This window comes from Rhinolophus hipposideros, assembly GCF_964194185.1.
Source record: "Rhinolophus hipposideros genome assembly, chromosome: 25".
NCBI classification, from domain to species: Eukaryota; Metazoa; Chordata; class Mammalia; order Chiroptera; family Rhinolophidae; genus Rhinolophus; species Rhinolophus hipposideros.
Genome location: NC_138071.1, coordinates 20,799,497 through 20,818,514, shown reverse-complemented (window position 1 = coordinate 20,818,514; position 19,018 = coordinate 20,799,497). Strand labels below are relative to the sequence as shown.

The 19,018-nt window shown below is 34.9% G+C and overlaps 1 protein-coding gene across 1 annotated transcript in view; it reads right to left on the bottom strand.

The window, feature by feature from the left end:
- Positions 1 to 19,018, bottom strand: part of LOC308492946 (putative RNA-binding protein Luc7-like 2) — a 63,284-nt gene that overhangs the window by 14,943 nt on the left and 29,323 nt on the right. Inside the window, 6 exon segments of the mRNA XM_081038477.1 lie at positions 3,388 to 3,417; positions 5,588 to 5,679; positions 6,909 to 7,085; positions 11,207 to 11,350; positions 14,680 to 14,790; positions 17,500 to 17,598. Of these exon segments, the coding sequence (XP_080894603.1) occupies positions 3,388 to 3,417; positions 5,588 to 5,679; positions 6,909 to 7,085; positions 11,207 to 11,350; positions 14,680 to 14,790; positions 17,500 to 17,598 (653 nt within the window).

Below are 19,018 nucleotides of genomic sequence, written 5' to 3'. Positions count from 1 at the left end.
GTATTTTTATACACCAATAACAAACTATCAGAAAGGTAAATTAAGAAAATCCCATTTCTAATTGCATCAAAAAGAATAAAATACCTAGGAATAAATTTAACCAAGGAGGTTAAAAATCTGTACTCAGAAAACTGTTAAGACACTGAAGAAAGAAACTGATGTAAAAAAGTGGAAGTATATACTGCGCTCATGAATAGGAAGAATTAACATTGTTAAAGTGTCCACACTACTCAAAGCAATCTACAGATTCAATGCAATCCCTATCAAACTACCAATGGCATTTTTCACAGAACTAGAACAAATAATCCTAAAATTTATATGGAACCACAAAAGATAGCCACAGCAATCTTGAGAAAGAACAAAGTTGGAGGTATTATGCTATCTGATAAAGAGACCCCCAAAATAAACTCATGCCTATATGGTCAATTTATGAGGAAGGAGGCAAGACTATACAAAGGGGTAAAGACAGTCTATTCAATAAATGGTGCTGGGAAAACTGTATAATTACATGCAAAAAAATGAAACCGGACTACTCCCTTACACCGCATACAAAAATAAACTCAAAGTGTATTAAAGACTTAAATGTAAGACCTGAAACCATATAACTCCAAGAAGAAAATTTGGCAGTAAACTCTTTGACATTGCTCTTAGCAGTATTTTCTGAATATGTCTCCTGGCAAGGGAAACAAAAGAAAAAACAAACAAATAATCATAATAAAAAGTTTTTGCATAGCAAAGGAAACCACCAACAAATGAAAAGACAACTTACTGAATGGGAGAATACACTCCCCAATGATACATCTAATAAGGGGATAATATACAAAATATATAAAGACTTCATACAACTTAACACCAAAAAAACCAAACAATCTAATTATCATAATAAAAAGTTTTTGCATAGCAAAGGAAACCACCAACAAATGAAAAGACAACTTACTGAATGGGAGAATACACTCCCCAATGATACATCTAATAAGGGGATAATATACAAAATATATAAAGACTTCATACAACTTAACACCAAAAAAACCAAACAATCTAATTTAAAAAATGGACAGAAAGCTTGAATATACATTTCTTCAAAGAGGGCATACAGATGGCCAATAAACATGTGAGAACCTGTTTTCACTAATCATCAGGAAAATGCAAATTAAAATCACAATGAAACATCACCTCACACCTATCAAAATGGCTATCATCAATAAATAAACAAGTGTTGGAGAGGATGTGGAGAAAAGGGAACCCTTGTGCACTGCTGGTGAGATTATAAATTGGTGTAGCCACTATGGAAAACAGTATGAAGGGTCCTCAAAAAATTAAAAATAGAATTACCGGATGACCCAACAATCCCCCTTTTGGGTACTGATCTGAAGAAATTCAAAACACTAATTTGAAAAGATATATGTGCCCCTATGTTCACTGCAGCACTATTTACAACAGCCAAGATATGGAAGCCACCTAAGTGTCCACTGACATACATGGATAAAAGATGTGGTACGTATATACAATGGAATATTACTCAGCCACATAAAAGAACGAAATATTACCGTTTGTGACAACATGGATGAACCCAGAGAGTATTATGTTAAGTGAAATAAGTCAGAAAAAGACAAATACCATATGATTTCACTTACATGTGGATTGTAAAATGAACAAAACAGAAACAATCTCATAGATACAGAGAACAAATTGATGGTTGCCAGATGAGAGGAGGGTTGAGGGGGGTGGGTAAAAAAGATGACAGGATAAGAAAGTATACAAATTGCGAGTTATAAGAACAGTCATGGGGATGTAAAGTACAGCATACGGAATATAGTCAATAATACTGTAATAACTACATATAGCGTCAGATGGGTACTAGACTTACCGGGGTGATCACTTCGTAAGGTATATAAATGTCTAATCATTATGTTGTACACCTGAAACTAATATAATATGTAAACTGTAATTGAAAAGTAAAAATTATTTTTTAAAAAAAAGCTATGGTGAGGATTTCAGCTTCTATGACTGAAATGGAATACCTCTGGAAGGGCTGACATGATTTATTTCAATTTTTAAAAATCTCATTCTGATTGATGTAATGAAAAACAGACTGAGGTGAAGAAGGGGAGTGGGTAAGCACAGAAATTATGAGACCAGTTAAGAGGCTATCGTAACACCAAGAAGTGACAAAAATTAAATTTCTGGGTTGAATATCTAAATAGATTCTATGTACAAATATTTTAAACACCTTTGTCAACAAAGGGACCAGACTGCAGTAATCAACCAGTAAATAAGAAGTGTCACCACTTAATGTTTCTACTTCTCTTTCTAGATTTGAGAAACTCAACAACAATATAAATTTGCTAACACAACTGAACATATTTACTAATATCTTAGATTTTTTTTTAGTGTTTTAAGCAGAAAAACCATTGAAAGATTCTGAAAAGCACTAAGGGGCAGGCATCTAACAGAAATGGGCATCTAACAGAAATATAAGGTTTTTCAGAAGGACAAATGCTTTAGTTTACAGGGCAAAGTTCTTGTGAAATAGTTACTCTTTAGAGTTAAGTATACTCAGAAGTTTCAAAATGATGTGATTTACATAAGAGGAATGGTAAGATTTGAAAAAGAATGAGAAAGGGCATTCTAGGTGGGAATAAATTCATGAGAAAGGCTTAATCATAAGAATGAGAATGGCAAGTGAAGAATCAACATGAAGCACACCATGTTTTCCCACCTTAGATAGAGAAAAAAAAATTACCAGTTGCTAGTATAAACTATAAAAAAAGATGTTAAAAATCCCCCAAATATTAAAGGCAAAGATCAAAAGAAAGCATTATCTTTTCTTACTCTTTAAAGCTATAAATGACCCCTTTGAAGATTTTGTGATCAAAAAGCTTTATAACTTATAAAGAGATAAGTAATAAACTCATATAATATCAAGATCGGGACATAAACTAAACATTTTAGTTTCCCTAACAGTCCACCATGGAGCCCTCATTCAAAAATGTATGCCACCATTCAACCTCCTTATTCTCAACAGGTACAAACTCTTAGAATGTGTTTCTTAGATGCACCACCCAAAGTGATTTTTAAAAATCTCGTCACATATTTACAGTGAGCTTCTAAAAAAGATTTTAAAGAAATATTCTGAAATATTTTTAGCTTTCCTTCTAATTCCAGGGCGCTGTATAATTTTACTCTTTATCAGAGTAAAATTACAGCTAAACTATAGTTCATGCATATCTGCTAACCAATTTCTTTTCAAATGACAATGCTCAAATCTGAACTACAAAAGAAGAGTACTAATCCATTAATTCTCATTCATTTTATAAAGATATTTAGTCTACAAAAACGACCTTTGAAAAACACAGCTTCACTAGTTAATACTTGTATAACACCTACCTTTTGGGATTCTTGCTATGTGATCGAGACCTAAGGGGGGAAAAAAATCTATTTTTAGAATAAATAAGTGAGAATGGGTACAATGTGCTGTTAAAATTCAATTCTTCTGATACCTATTTTTTATATTAATGTTTAAATATAAGGCACGTATTATAAATATAAGGCACACAAATTTTTCCTAAATGCACCACAAATTCTACAGACTTCCCCACCTTGGCATATGAGCTCCCTTAACTAGGATACCTAGCTCTTAAAAAAGAATATGCTTTTAGAAGACTGAGAAACAGTACATTACAACTCACTAATTCTCCAGAAACCACTTCCCAGCTTGGAAAAAATTCTTTGTTATGTATATGTCTGTCATTCTTTCTTTCCCTCTGGGAACAGAGTAAAATTTCTAGGAATTGAGATGCACACACTTTGGATCGACAACTTCATACTATAATCCCTAGAACACCCAGTTCTATCTTACAACATGTTTCTTAACACAACACATGACACTCTTATATAAATACTCTTCATATTTCCTGCACACAATTAACACTCAATAAATAGTAATAGCTAATATTATGGTTACTAGGAAGTCACAGGGCTTTTTTTGTGTGGAGAACATATAGCATGGCTGTGGGCTCAGCCTGAAGTATGTTTTAACTGGTTCCTCCACTAATATCTGTGACCTAGGTAGATTGTATTATCTTCCCTCAGCTTAGCTTGTCATTTGTTTAAAAAAAAAAGGGATAGTAATGTAAATTTTACAGGGGAACGGTAAGGATTAGATGAACTAATATAGTAAATCCTTCGCTCAGTGTATTATGGCACATATTAAGCACTCAGTGACAGTAATTTTTATCATTACCTTTTTCACTACCATAGGTGGAATCCCATCTTGTCTAATTTTTAACTCATTTGTAATTTCGTCTTCCATACTTAGTTACAATATTTCCTCAAGTTACAGGTAAATTTAAAATATTTTTAAAAAAATCATTTCTGAAATACATTACATTTTATAATCAATGTTGAAAGAAATTTGCCAGATGGTAACAAAGGACTAATGACATCTACAGTTGTGAAAATGTAGTTTGGCAAAGACTTTTTATTCTAATTTGACTCATTTCAATTAAATTTTAACTTTAAGCTGAGATTTCCAATGCCATTTACACTGTCTTAAATATTACAATACTGGGCAATATTACCATAGAATCTTAGTATACACAAAACAGAACAGAGATAAAACTGTGAGGTAAAATTTACGGCAAATGAACAAACAGAATAACCGCAATTCTCCTAAAAAGGAAGATGTCCACATACAGCTTTGTTTCATTTTGTCATTTCAGTGCAAAAAAATTACCTGCTATAAGTCATGAAACACAAAAGAAGTCAGTTTAAACATCTCAGAATAGACTGACTATATAATGCTCAAAGCTTGGAGGAAGTTGGGCATGACCTATCACATATTATAAAGGGTTTTGATTAGCTTAGGCACAACATCTGCTAAAGAGAAGTTATTTAAATTTCAGAGATACAATTAAGGAAACACTAGAAATTAGTATAGGTAAATCTTGTGTGGCATACCTGTCCATCTTAATGTTGTTAAAGATATGAACATAAGGTACAAAGAATGTGGCCATCACATAGCCATGCAATTTGTTGCCAATGGGTAAATGTCACTCAGAACATTCAAACATTCTAAATATGAAGATTTATAGGATTCTATCAACTAGTGAATAGCAATATAAAATAATTATGTACATTTATCTATTATTAAATTAATAAAATTTTTAATAGTTTATAGATCCTAGAATTGAAGAAGTATAGAATGGAAATACAATATAAAATAATCAAACCCTTTATCAAGTATAACATATACCATAAAAATACAGTTCTATGCCAACCTGGTCCAAATATAGCCCGCTATGAAAATCAGAGGGCTAGAAAAGGGTTTGTTATTTATCTCACAAAACAAAGATGTAAAGCACTCTTTATTACCTCTTCCATACATTCTGAAGGAAATCACCTGGACTTCCATGGCCACAAGCTAACTTACTTGTATAAACATTGTTTGGCATGGTAACATTTTAAAGAGTAAACAAAAATTTCCCATGTCCAGATTTTTTAACATCTTGTGCCTATCACATCTCTTTTTAGAACCAAGGGATATTCAACTTCAGATAAGTGGACTATTCAACTCATTACTCCATACCTCCTCAGCTTCTCCCTTTCTTCTCTCTCCCTTTCTTCTCTTCTCTTCAGGCGTTCTTGGTTTCTTTTCTCCTGCTTCTCAGCTACAACTCTCTTCAAAAACAATGACAGTTTAAATAATATAAATGAGGAGCATTATTTACTGGGCCTATTCTTAGTGAGCATTATCCTAAACTTTACCATATCTGGTTTCCCATATTGCACCAGTAACATTAAAATCTATTTACGAACAATTCAATTTGAAGTTTTGACAGTTGTAATCATTAGGCTTATGAGTCTGGTTTTCAAAATCTTTTTCCCTTTTGGGGAACATTTTAAAAATTTCATTACCTATGACTTTTTAATATTTTTAAATCACTTCTGCAAGATTTTTCTCCTCTGAATGTTTTCTAGTATTATTTTGTATTTTTATAAGAAATCAACCGTTACATATCACTACAAATTCCCATGCTCTATGATTTCCAATATAGAAATATTTTCTGCCACTTCCAATTATCATCCTGATGTTGCTTTTAAAAACACTAGTAAAACATCAACAGTTTTGTTGCTAGGTTTATATTTGCAAAGACGCCCAAAAAGGTACCTTTTTTGAGTTTTAACTTAAGAGTCCAATAACCATTTGCTGTAGTAAAAGTTATTTAAAAATACTTACCTGAAGATCATTCTAGCTACTCAGAATACTGAGAACTCACTGTTAACTACAATATCCACTGACTCTGCTTGTGTATGCCTCCTCAGAAATACCTTTTTTTGTTTGCTTTTCTCTTCTCAAAAGCACTCAGCAGATGAGTAAGAACTGTGCTGCCTTTCTCACAACAGCCTACATATTTAAGTGACAGTGACTGTCCTTTTTTAAAATAGGTTTCATTCTAAATCCTTCTGAAATGGGGGCAGAAATGCAAAATAAAACTGTAAGTCATACAAGCTTGCTATTTAGTGAATAACTGCAAAATATTTCAAATAAATATTGGACTCATTTTTCTCAATCTTCCTTTAAAGTACTATATTATTAATGTCACAGAAAAAGATAAAAAGTTTAGGGGACTCTGTGGAAAAGAATTAGTTTACAACTCAGTTTGCAAGATTCCTAATTTAACATATCCAACACAAATTACTGCCTCCACGATAAAGGGGTTAAGTATTTAAAGGTCTGTTTCTTAGATATCCATTAAGCCAGCTATCATTGCCATTAAAATCCTACACTACTTAACATGAATTGTTAAGAGAATCACAGTCAAGAATACTATACAAAAAGACAATACAGATCAAAAGCATGAGTGGCTAAGTTGGATAAAGTGAGGGATATTAATTTACCAATGTACCTTTAATTCTTCAAGCTTCTCTCTTATTTCAATAAATCCCAGGTGCAGTTTACCCCCAAAATGATCAGCCAGTCGCCTATCATTATCATGAAGACCTAAATATGCAGAGCAGACTTCACAGACTCGGAGTTTCTGCTGTTGGAAACTGGAAGCTGGCATAGAATTCCGATAAACTTCCTAAACAAAAGTGAGAAAAACAATGTTCATGTAAACCTCACTGAAAGTCATATAATTAAAGAAAATATACTATGTTTACACCAAAAATATTTTCTCATGAATACACTAAAGCATGGCTATTTTGTCATGCAAATTATAGATTTCCCATTACCCTCATCTTCTGTCTTCAGGACTGCTCCACGGGAGATAAAATATCAGAGCCTCAAATATCTTTTGCCAAGAACTACCATAACAATTCCACCATGATACAGAGCATGACTTCCTAAAGATTTTCTCAATGTTCTGCTTTCTATAATTTTTGTTTAAAAGAAAAAGAGAAGCGGCAACCCCTCAATTGTACATCAGTGAAGGATCAAAGAAGTAAAGTCGCCATGCTTGCAGAGAAGGAATGCATGTTTCCCATGTTGCTATAGCTCCCTTCCATTGCCATCTTTCCCACAGATCATTTCCCCTCCTCTGGAAATGCGGACAGCTCATACAAATAATAAGCTTCCTACTAAAAGGAGTAGTTCTGTAAGACAAGAGATGAAGGTGCCTTGCTGAGATTTAGAAGTATTGTACTCAACCATTTTAGTTAAAGTTTATTAATGAAATAATATTAGTGAGTTTGTGTACCCACCATACCCCTTTTTCCTGACAGAATTCCTGTTTTAATTTGAGGCAGTAGCATACACAGCTAAAAACATTACATTTCCACGCTTCTGAGTAGCTTTGGCTAAGGAGATACAAGTGGGCATTCCTGGACAGAATCTATAGAAAAGCTCTTTAAAGGGGAGGCAATAGATTCAGACAAAAATCACCAAGGGATGCTAGAACCTGTGAATCAAAAAGTGATGAGAAACAGAATATTTACAGTTTCAAAAGTGTCAAAACCAAGATTCTTATTAACACAGCAACTTCATAGTGGAAAATTAGGCAACATCACCAGAAATGGGACAAATCACTAACATGTGCCTTCTGCTAGGATGTAACATTGCTTTAATGGCACTTTTGTCAAAATCTAACCGGGAAAAAAATTAGACAAACCTAACTGAAGGACACTTTACAAAATAACTGGCCTACTCATTTCAAAACTGTCAAGATCACGTCAGACAAAGATTGAGATTCTAGATTAAAGGAGAATGGAGAGATACAACTAAATGCAACACATGATCCTGGACTGGATCTTAAAGGAAATTTTCTTTCTTTTATAAAGAACATTATTGAAATAACTGACAAAATTTGAATAAAGTCTTCAGATTGATTAATAGTACTGTAGCAATGTTATTTCTTGATTCAGATAATTGTACTGTGATTATGTAACAAAATATCCTTGTTTTAGGAAATACACATTGAAGCATTTAGGGATAAGGAGGCATCATCTATCTGCAACTTACTGTCAAATAGTTTAAAGACACACACATGAGAACCCTAAAGGAAATGTAGTAAAATGTTAACACTTGGGGAGTGTGGGTGAAGGATAGATATGTGGGATTCTTTATACTATTTTACTTTTCAAAAATACTTCAAAATAAAACAATTTAAAAAAGGAAAACACAAATGTATGACACCCAAAGGCAAATCGACTAAATTTTTGTGCCTTGTTAATCCTCCTCTTTCTACTTACACGTAGAGAAAAGGCTTCAGGCTTAGTAGCCATATTGCTACTGCCAATTGATGAGCATAAAGATGAATCCATATAGCTAAGCATGGCTGAACATAAAGCTAGAGAAGCTTGTATGCCAGAAGTCATCATGGAGCTGCCGCACCAGCCTAACCTCCCTAACCCCGAGTATTTATTAAAAGAGAAAAACAAAACCCTTCTGTGGTTAAGCCATTATAAGTTTTCTACTATGTGCAGCTAAACACAATCTATAACGACCAAGTAAATTTTTTAATGCACTGTCTTTAGTAAAAATCAACTGATAATACATAATAAGCTAAAGATACTAAGCTACTATGTACATCTGATTCTTGAAAAACGGGTTTGAACTGCGTGGGTCCATTTATATGCAGATTTAAAATATATTGGAAATTTGTGCAAATGCAGTCAGGTATCTGATGAGGACCGCCCCTATCTATCAAGCTGCTGACCCTGCGCCTCGAAGGGAGAAGACAAACACCAGCTGCTAGTCTTCTGGTTGTACAACAGGACGGCCTGGACGACAAGAACTTTTGTCTGGATTGGTTCCATCAATGCTCTGACGTCAAGAAGTCCCCTGCTAGTGAGGGACTGACTGCCTTTTAACGTTCTTTGCGCTTGGACAGTGCCTGTGGCCACCCAGACCCCATGAGTTCAACACTGACAGGACCAGGGGTTTACTTGCCCCCAAACACAGTGCCTTAATTTAGCCTCTAGATCGGGGGTCACAAGGACCTTGAAGGCTCATTACACACAGCGCTCTATGGAAAGGATTGTCAACACGAGGGCAAAGAACCCCATCGAACATCATGGAAGTCTAGGATTATACCGCTGAAGATGCCACTGTGGTTACAGAAAAGGCCGTTCTAGCCATCAAGCCCGAAACGAGCAATTCCTGCTGGAGAAAACTGTCCAGATGCAGCGCATGACTTCACAGGATTCACCACGGAGCCGATAAAGGAAATCACCACAGAGATTGGGGACGTGACAAAAAATGTGAGGTGAAGGGTTTCAAGATAAGGATCTCGGAGAATTCAAGAGCTAACAGACATCACACCCGAGGCATTAACAAGAAGACTTGATGGAGATGAGCGCTTCTGGACCAGTGCCAGACGAGGAGGAGGACACAGGAGGAGCAGTGTCAGAACACAAACTGACATCAGACACCGGGCAGAAAGGGGCCCATTACTCAAGACTGCTTTTGACTTCTTTTACACCACGGACCCTTCTATGACACGGGCACTGAAACTAAAACAAACAGCGGGAGAAGGACTGGTACCTTACAGAAACCTTTAGAGAAATGAAAAAGCAAAACAGACCGACAGAAACTATGGTGTGATTCCACAGTTGCCCCCAGTTTGCCAGCCTTCTGCACCCCCTTCCACTGCCCCTGCCACCCCCGAGTCAGCAAGACCAGTCCCTCCTCAGCCTCCTCAACATGAGGATGACAAGGATGAAGACCTTGGTGACGAGCCACTTCCACTTAATGAACAGTAAATAATCTTCATGCCCCACAGTTAATAAACTTATCTGCGTTTGTGTGTCTGCGTGGAAACCTAATTAACGTGCAGCAAGAACCGTAGGAGACGTTCCTGCGCCATGATCACCATCGCCTACGCATTCATTGTGTGGATCATCGTGTGCAGGCTGGTCCCGAGTGGACAGCCTCTCCTTACACAGGCGTAAGGGGCTATTTAATATAGAATTAGTAATGTGTTACTTTTCTTACTGTTTTATAACTTTGCTTTCCAGGAATTACATTACTGTATAGCATGCCCCCCCATCTTATTATATAAGACCAGTCTTATAGTAAAATAAGACCGGGTTTTATATTAATTTTTGCTCCAAAAGATGCATTAGAGTTGATTGTCCGCTAGGTCTTATTTTGGGGGAAACACAGTAAGCTTCCGCTTTAAGATGCTATAATGACAAATTAAACCCAGCTGTATGACACAGAAGCAATGACGACGACTGCAAAAGCACAGAGTACAATCCCATCTGAAGGCAATTTTCTAAAAAAACATCAGTTAGGCTAAACAGAACAGACTTTGTTTGCAGGAGATCAGATTGTGAGCTGGGCTGTGGAGGAAAAATGACAGGAGGATCCAAGGTACTAGCAGACAGTACTGAGGGGGAAAGAGAAGCGAGCATGCTGACGCTGCATAGAGTAGACTGAGGGATATGGTGTCACTGTAACCAGGTACATGCAGAGTGTATGTGTGTGCCTGTTGTGCTGTGTAAAGACTGTTAAGTATGACTAGCTAATGTAGTTAATTTATTTACCAGTTATAAATTTCAACATTATCAATGGCTCTAAATTCTAAAAACCATTAATCCTGACACACAACCCATTAGTATAGCATGGACTAATTACATATTTTTACAATGGTTTGAATTCCCTTTAATAGTAATAACTTTGCAATAATTTCCAGTCAAATATATGTGCTTTAAGAAGTACAGATACTAAGGTTCTATACACCACCAGTAAGAATTTAGTTACCTCTGCTTCTCTTTTCTTTGCCCGTGCTTTCTCTACTTCATCCATCACTTTCTGGGATTCTTCCACATTCCCTTCAGCTCCTAGTTGTTCCACCTTGGCCAACAATTTACCAATTTCTTCATTTAACTCATGAACACGTTCTGCCTAGAAAAAAACAGAAAAGATCGTGAATAAAAAGCAGAGTAAGAATCAAAGTTCACAGTGTTCAGAGAAGACTTAAGTGAACTAAGGCCATATAAGAGTAAACAATGCTTTCTAAGCATATCATAAATGAATTCGTGGGACATCAGGATGTTTTGAGCCTGCCTGTCTTCACTTCAGTAAGGTTAAAGATACATACAACTGATCTCGATATAACTATTACTTTCCAACCTCGCTTTGGCAGTGGACTCCAAGTATAAAATACCTTTTCTTCCACAATCTAGCCCTCTGCACCTTTTCAAACCATCTCTTGGTGTTGTCCTAGTTCACAACAAAATCTGTATTTCTATTTTGTTTCCCAAATTTATCCTGTTTTCTGCCTCTGACTTTGCAGATACTGTTGCCTCTTCCTGGGATGTCATCCCTTAGCTCCCTTGCCTGTCTAGTGAATGTCTACTCACTCGACAAGCTCCAACTCAAGACTATTCTGTGACATGTTCTTAAAGATCAATCCCATCTCACCCGCACTTACATAAGCAGAGACCCATCCCCCTTTGCGCCACCTTGTATCTTTTATGATAGTATATATTATATATATAATATATATATAGCAATCTGTATGTTCTAATGGCCAACAAATAGCAACAAATAGTCAAATAGGAGTTTACAAAATGAATTGGTGAATACTCTTTCAAGCAAAGATACGGCTTTAGAGTCCAACAGATCTGGCTTATGGCCAAACCAGCTACCAGGTGTGCAATTTTGGCCCTATTACTTAACCCGAATCTACTTCCTCATCTGCGAAGTAGGGATTAGTACCTATCTCACAAAGCTGTGAGAACTGAGAAAACGTGCCTTGTACATATACTGCGCAGCACGATTGATTTTTAGTATACAAGCACGGCACTCCTTCTCCCTTAGCTCCTGTCTTTCCACTAGGATTCATTCCTGGTTTGGGATTTGATATGCCTCCTCCTCAGCAGCCGCAGCAGCACCATCATCCTGGAAATCTACTTCATCCCTATTCTTTTAATGGTACATGATACATATACAGAGTTTTTATTTTGGCCACAAAATAAGTATTCATCCTGTGTGGCCAATTATATCAGAAAGAAGGTTCTAATTTGATACAGACATCCAGTCCCAACAAACTAGTGTACCAACAATTTTTACGTCTCAAATTCCCTTCAATCTAAGATATTTGCCGCTCAAAGAAATCCCCAACTCTATTATCATTACCTTACGTCTTTAACAAAGTGGGATTTTTCTTTAAACATCTGTCATGGAATGATTGCATTAATGCCCTGCAACTCTTCACCCTTCCCTGTACCCATGCCTTTTGCTATGTAACCAAGTATACTCTGAACCTCAACTTGGACATATAACATATAACTTGGACATGTAACAGGACAGTAGCAAACACGATACACGGCTTGAAAAACGCTCATATAACTAGGCTTCATGCTTTTGCACCTCTACTCCCATCATGAGAACACAGTTCAGTAGCCTCCAGCTAACTGGAAGACGTGGAAGTGAGCCTAGCTAAGACATAACTGGCCAGTCAAGTTCAGCCTAAATCACTGACTGCAGGCTCATGGGCTAAATAAATACTGTTTTAAGTCACTGAGTTTTGAGGTACTTTTTTAAACAGTATTTTTGTAGTGATGGATAACCAATACAGTGTGAGGTCTAGCCAGTACCTGTGCATGTCCTTCAACCATGAGGTATAGATTGCTTGTACTTTAGATGACCATCTTTATAGTACCCATCTTCAGAGAACATTTTAGAACAAGTTGGTTAAAAGTAAGCCTTTCCTCAAATAAGGGAATCCATTTACCTTTGTACATATCTAAGCATTATGTTTAATGTCCTCTGAAATCTCTCTGCGTAATTCTGTCTCCATTCTACACTTTCATAAAATGTACCAGACCACACTGAATGGTATAGAATATTATAAAGTAATAAATCATCAATTAACAAAATGCAATATGCAGGCACTTCCTGGATTATCTGAACCAACCAACTCTATATAGGAAAAATAAACACACTGTGGATATTAGATAATGTTTAAAAAATTACTAACTTTATGGATATGATTTTGTGGTTATGTTTTAGAGGTGAAATGAATTTGCTTTTAAAATAAACAATAGCAGAAAGCTGACAGCTTTGAATCCACTGATTCACTATAGTTTTCCCTTCTACTTTTTGCATATAAGTTCAGAATGAAACATTTTTAAAAAGCAGTAAAGTAGAACACATCTGAAAAACACTCAAAACCGAACATTTAAAAAAACAGCAATCCATTTGGAAAGTAGACATAAGACATACACAGACATTTCACTGAAGAGGATATGCAGATGGCAAATAAGCATGTGAAAAAAATGTTCAAAGTCATTAGTCATTAGGGAAATGCAAATTCAAACCACAACGAGATAACTCTAAACACCCTTCAGAAGGGATACAATGAGACAGTGACACCATCAAATGCTGTCATGCATGTGGAGAAAGTGGATCACTAATACACTGCTGGTAAGAATGTAAAATGGGACAACCACTCTAGAAAAAAGTCTGGCACTTGCTTTCAAAACTGGAAACGGCCTTATCACATGACCCAGCAATTAAACTCTTGAGCACTTATCCTAAAGAAATGAAAACTTAAGTCCACACAAAATTCTGTACACGAATGTTTACTGACGCCTTAATGGTATTAGCCAAAAAGCTGAAAACCACCTAAATGTCTCCTTGATTGTGTGAATGATTAAACTGTGATATATCCATGCCATGGAATGCTACCCATAAATATAAAGGAATGAACTGATACTGATACATACCACCTGTATGAATCTCAAGGAAGTTGTGATGAGTGAAAAAAGCCATCTCAAAAGGATATATGCTCTCTGATTCCATTTATGTATTATTAAGTGAAATAAAGATGAAGGTTAGTGATTGCCAGTGGCTAGAAAAAAGGGGGTGGGTGGCTTTGGCTATAAAAGGGCTACATAAGGGAGTCTTGTGATGCTACAGTTAATTTAATTATGGCGGCAGTTACCCAAGTTACACATGTGATAACATTACATTACACACACACAAATGAGCGCATGATTAACTGGTGATATCTGAATAAAATGTAAGGACGGGACGGATATTCTTTGCTTTGTTACTGTACTATATAGTTGTGTGAGATGTTAACGTAAGGAGAGGTTGGAGCAGAGTACATAGAATTCCCTGTAGATGTCTTTACAATCTCTGTGAATATAATTTTTCAAAATAAAAAAGTAATAGTAGTACACTGAAACTGTATTTTGTACTATTGAAATGATTGAAATGCTTACCTTTGCTGCCACTTCAGCACTAATCTCTTCTTGAGTTTCTGCTAATCTTTTCTTAGCCACTTCTGTTCTTCGATCACAGTCTGCAATGAATGACTGCAGATGATCCATAGCCTACAAAGTTTAATTAAAAGACAATTATTGATAGAAAAATCAACTTTATTCAGAAATATCTTTACTCAAAAAATTACACTTTTAAAAAATGCTATTATGAACGTAAAATAACAAAAAGCAGATTAAAAAATGAATCAGAAATACTATTCATCTATCAAATTGGCAAAGAGTAAACATCAGTAATTCCCAGGAAAGGTAAGGCTGTAAATAAAGTGCCATTCTCATATTCTGCTGAAGGAAGCCCAAACCAGTGGCAGACTTTATAAAAAGGCAATGCGGTAATTGGTATCAAATGCCTTAAGAATGTCCCCCAACTTAGTAATTTTACTTCCAGAAATTTGTTCTAAGTAATCAGCAAGTATGGAAATATTAACATTCAAAGATGTTCTTCACAGTGCTTTTTTTAATAGTTCATTTAAAAGTAAACTTTCAAAATGTATTCCCCAAGTTAAGCAATTTGGACTTTCATGTTACTGTACAGATATACAGATGATTTGGAAAATGTTTTAATTGAAAATATAAATTTACTCAGCATATATAGAATTCTAAAAATATATAGAATTCTAAAAATGGTTGGTCAACCCAAGAATTTCTTGAAAGTGAAAAGCAGTAAAGGTCATTTAAAGCTTTTATCTGTGATGACAAATAGCTATTAACTCTTTTAATTTAAAATTCATCTTTAAACCAAAAATCTACCATATGAACATTTCCCTATGTAAAGATAAAAGTGGCATCTCAAAGCATTGGGAGAGAAAAGATGGACTAACCAATAAATAGTATTGCGTCAACTAAGTAGTTATCTGTAAAAAAAAAAAAGCTGTATCTATACCTCAATTCCTTAGACAAGAATAAATTTAAGTTGGATCCAAGGTTTAAGTGTATAAAATGAAGCCATAAAAATACCAGAAGAAATCATGTGAGAGAAATAATCATAACCTCAAATGAGGGATGGCCTTTCAAATTAATCCCATGGAGATCTTTAAAAGATTAATAAATTAGACAAAAATATTCTGAAAGGCCCATTACCACCAAAAGAGCAACAGGGGAAAAAAATCCAATGTATTATCAGAGAGAAGGGACTAATTTTCGTAATATGTAAAGTTAGTACAAATCAGCTAGAAAAATGCTAACACCCAAAGTTAGCCAATAGCCAAAACCAGTAACTGTACAGATAGTTCACTGAAAAGGAACTATAAACAGATATTAAAACATATGAAATATGTTCAAACTCACTCATAAGAGAAATGCAAATTAAAACTACACTCTATATTCCACATTTCATCTATCAAAGTTGCCAAGCAATCTTGACAACACACTATGTTGCCATATGGGAAACAATCTCATAGTATTACTGGTGGGACGATAAATTGGTAATTCTGTTTTTTGAAACTCCAAGTCTTTTTATTTTACTTACAATGAAATGTTATGCTAAATTTATTAACAAACAGCAAAGTTGTTATATTTATATTTCTCTCAGGTTCCTTATGCTTATTTATACTAACTTGTTAATTCTGATGGACAGCAATCTGGCAAAATTACTCTGTCTCAGTTATTCTATATCTAGACATTTATTCTAGACACTTCGTATGTAAAAATAATGCTTTATCATACTATAATAGAAAAAGACTAAAAAATAACCTAAATATACTACCCATACCCTTACATCCAGATGATGAATTTCTGCTGTATTTTATGCCCAGTGTGTATTAAATGATAACCCAGTTACTTTAAGGTGCTTCCCCCACATGCTTCAGCCACATATTAAATTATGTTTACATAGATGGTTTTCATTTCCATTAGCAGAAATTCTTAGTTCAGAAAAGTAGATGGAAGGCCTACTTACTGCTGTTATCTCCCAACACCTATAAAACACCTATAAATAAAACACCTATCACCTCACTGATAAAAAGTGTTGTAAGATTTATGCTCATCAGTTTTATGTAATGCTGACTGGTATGTTTTATTGAAGTATGAAAAAAGTTTCCCTATTTTTACATAAACAATACCCATGTTTGTATAAAAACAATATAGTCAGATTTTGAGCCCTTCAGATACCTAAATGGCATCTTTTATTTCCTCTAATAGTTCTTCTGTTAGTTTTACATAAAAAACTGCGTCCTTAACATCCTCCCTCTCTCCACCTGTGTATTTACAGATATAAAAATGAATATGAATGTAAAAATTCAGTAGATTATTAAATGGCCTTATATATAAACAAGAAATTAGTTGCTTATATTTACTTAAATTGATGCTTCTTTAATCATGACAACTTTATTGGGAAGAATATGCTCAATTTTCAAAAGAAAATATGAATTGCATGACTTTTGCATATTTTCTTAAAATACCCAGTTTCACTTTATTTTTAAAACTTTTATTCATTTAAGTGTGTTTTTCTAGGACCCATCAGCTCCAAGTCAAGTAGTTGTTTAAATCTACTTTTGCAGGATGCAGCTCACTGGTCCGTGTGGGATCGAACCAGCAACTTGGTTGTTAAGAGCACCGCGCTCTAACCACCTGAGCTAACCGGCTGCCCTTCATCTTATATTGTTAAAAAATATTGTTAGTTAGGACAGTATATGATCTTACTTAATTTAGTACTACCTCATATAACCAAAGGCGAAGAGCCTTTTCCTATTAAGAGAAATTAATACACATTCAAAATGTTTTATTGCAAAAGATAACCTAACCCATTAAAGCAAAATCACATACATCAAGTTCAAAGAAAAAATCTTGTTCTTTGGATGCAATTTCATAATCTGCTCTTAAAGCCAGGTCATGGACTTTCAGACATTCTCCAAGATCCATCCTCTAAAAGGGAAAAAAAGACACGTTACTGAAATAGAAACCACATTATTCAAAAACTCATTAACAACCACAGTAATCTTCAAAATACATATTAAGTCATACAGATGCTTCTTTATTTATGGACTTCCAAAGTACAAAATTTCATAGACAAGTATAAAACTTGGTGCCAGGAAAAAACACACACCAATTCTGTCTACCAACAGATGGGAACAGTGATCACTTTTGTACTTAAGAACAAATAGACAGGGAAAAGCCTGTCAGAACCTGAAAAAAGCTCTTAGCTACAACCTGCATGTGTATAACAAAAGATATGATCACCAATTTTGGACAATATCCCATGCTAAAAAGGACAGTGAATTCACTGCATTACGATTCGAAAAGACTGATATCCCAGATAAAATGTAAAAAAGAAATATTAAGTCCTATAGTTATATCTAAGAAGACAAGTTTACAAGTAACTAGACATGAGCAAAAAATTATAGAAAAATTGAAAAACTTACTAGTCAAGAGTTAAGGGGTACAAGATGGCATGACTGAGGTAAATTTATGTGATATAAAAGTAACTTACAGGACATAGTATGAACAAAGTGAGAAATCTTACTGAAGGCTGGTTTTAAAATCAAACCCATTCTCCAAAAGACACATTCTGTGTGCTAACATATTTCAAAAGGGATATAAATAAACTAGACAAATGGTCTCAAAATCAAGCTATACAAAAAAGCCAGAGAAGAAGTAATTAGATGGAGGAAAAACCAACATGTAAACCTAGTCATCTATCTACTGAAGAACTTTCAGTATGAAATAGAAATAGATTTTATTATAGCCCAAGGGACTGCAGAGTCAGAATTTAATTCTTTCCATGTAAGAAAATACTTTCTAATGATCAGAGCTTTCCAAAAATGGAATAAGTTTCCTCAGCAGTTACTGAGTCACCAGGTAACACAGAGATTCAAATATAGTTTAGACAACCATTTTTCTAGGATATTTAGGAAAGAATTCAACCACCAGGTAGCTTTTATTCTTCCAACTCTGAGATTTTATGACTATCTAAAAAAAAGGTCTCTCAAACTGCATTATTTCAGTTCTTGATTAAATAAAGGAACAAATGGGAAAGTAAGTAGACAATGCCCTCGAAGATATCCTTTGGGAAATAATAAGGAATGTTCACCTCTATTATAAAAGCCCTCATATCACACTAATGGCTTTGAAGTCTCATTGTGTTGCTGAGCATGCCGAGCTTTCCCAGGCCCCATTGCTTCCCCTCATTCATTAGTCTACGGGTTAATAAACTAAGGACTTTTCCAGTGATGAGAAACAGCAACTGAAACCTTATATAGACGTGTGGAAATTCAAAGCTGCTTATTAAGCAACATTTATTAAGAAAAGGCTGCAGAAAAAAAAACAGTAATATTCTTTAAAACAG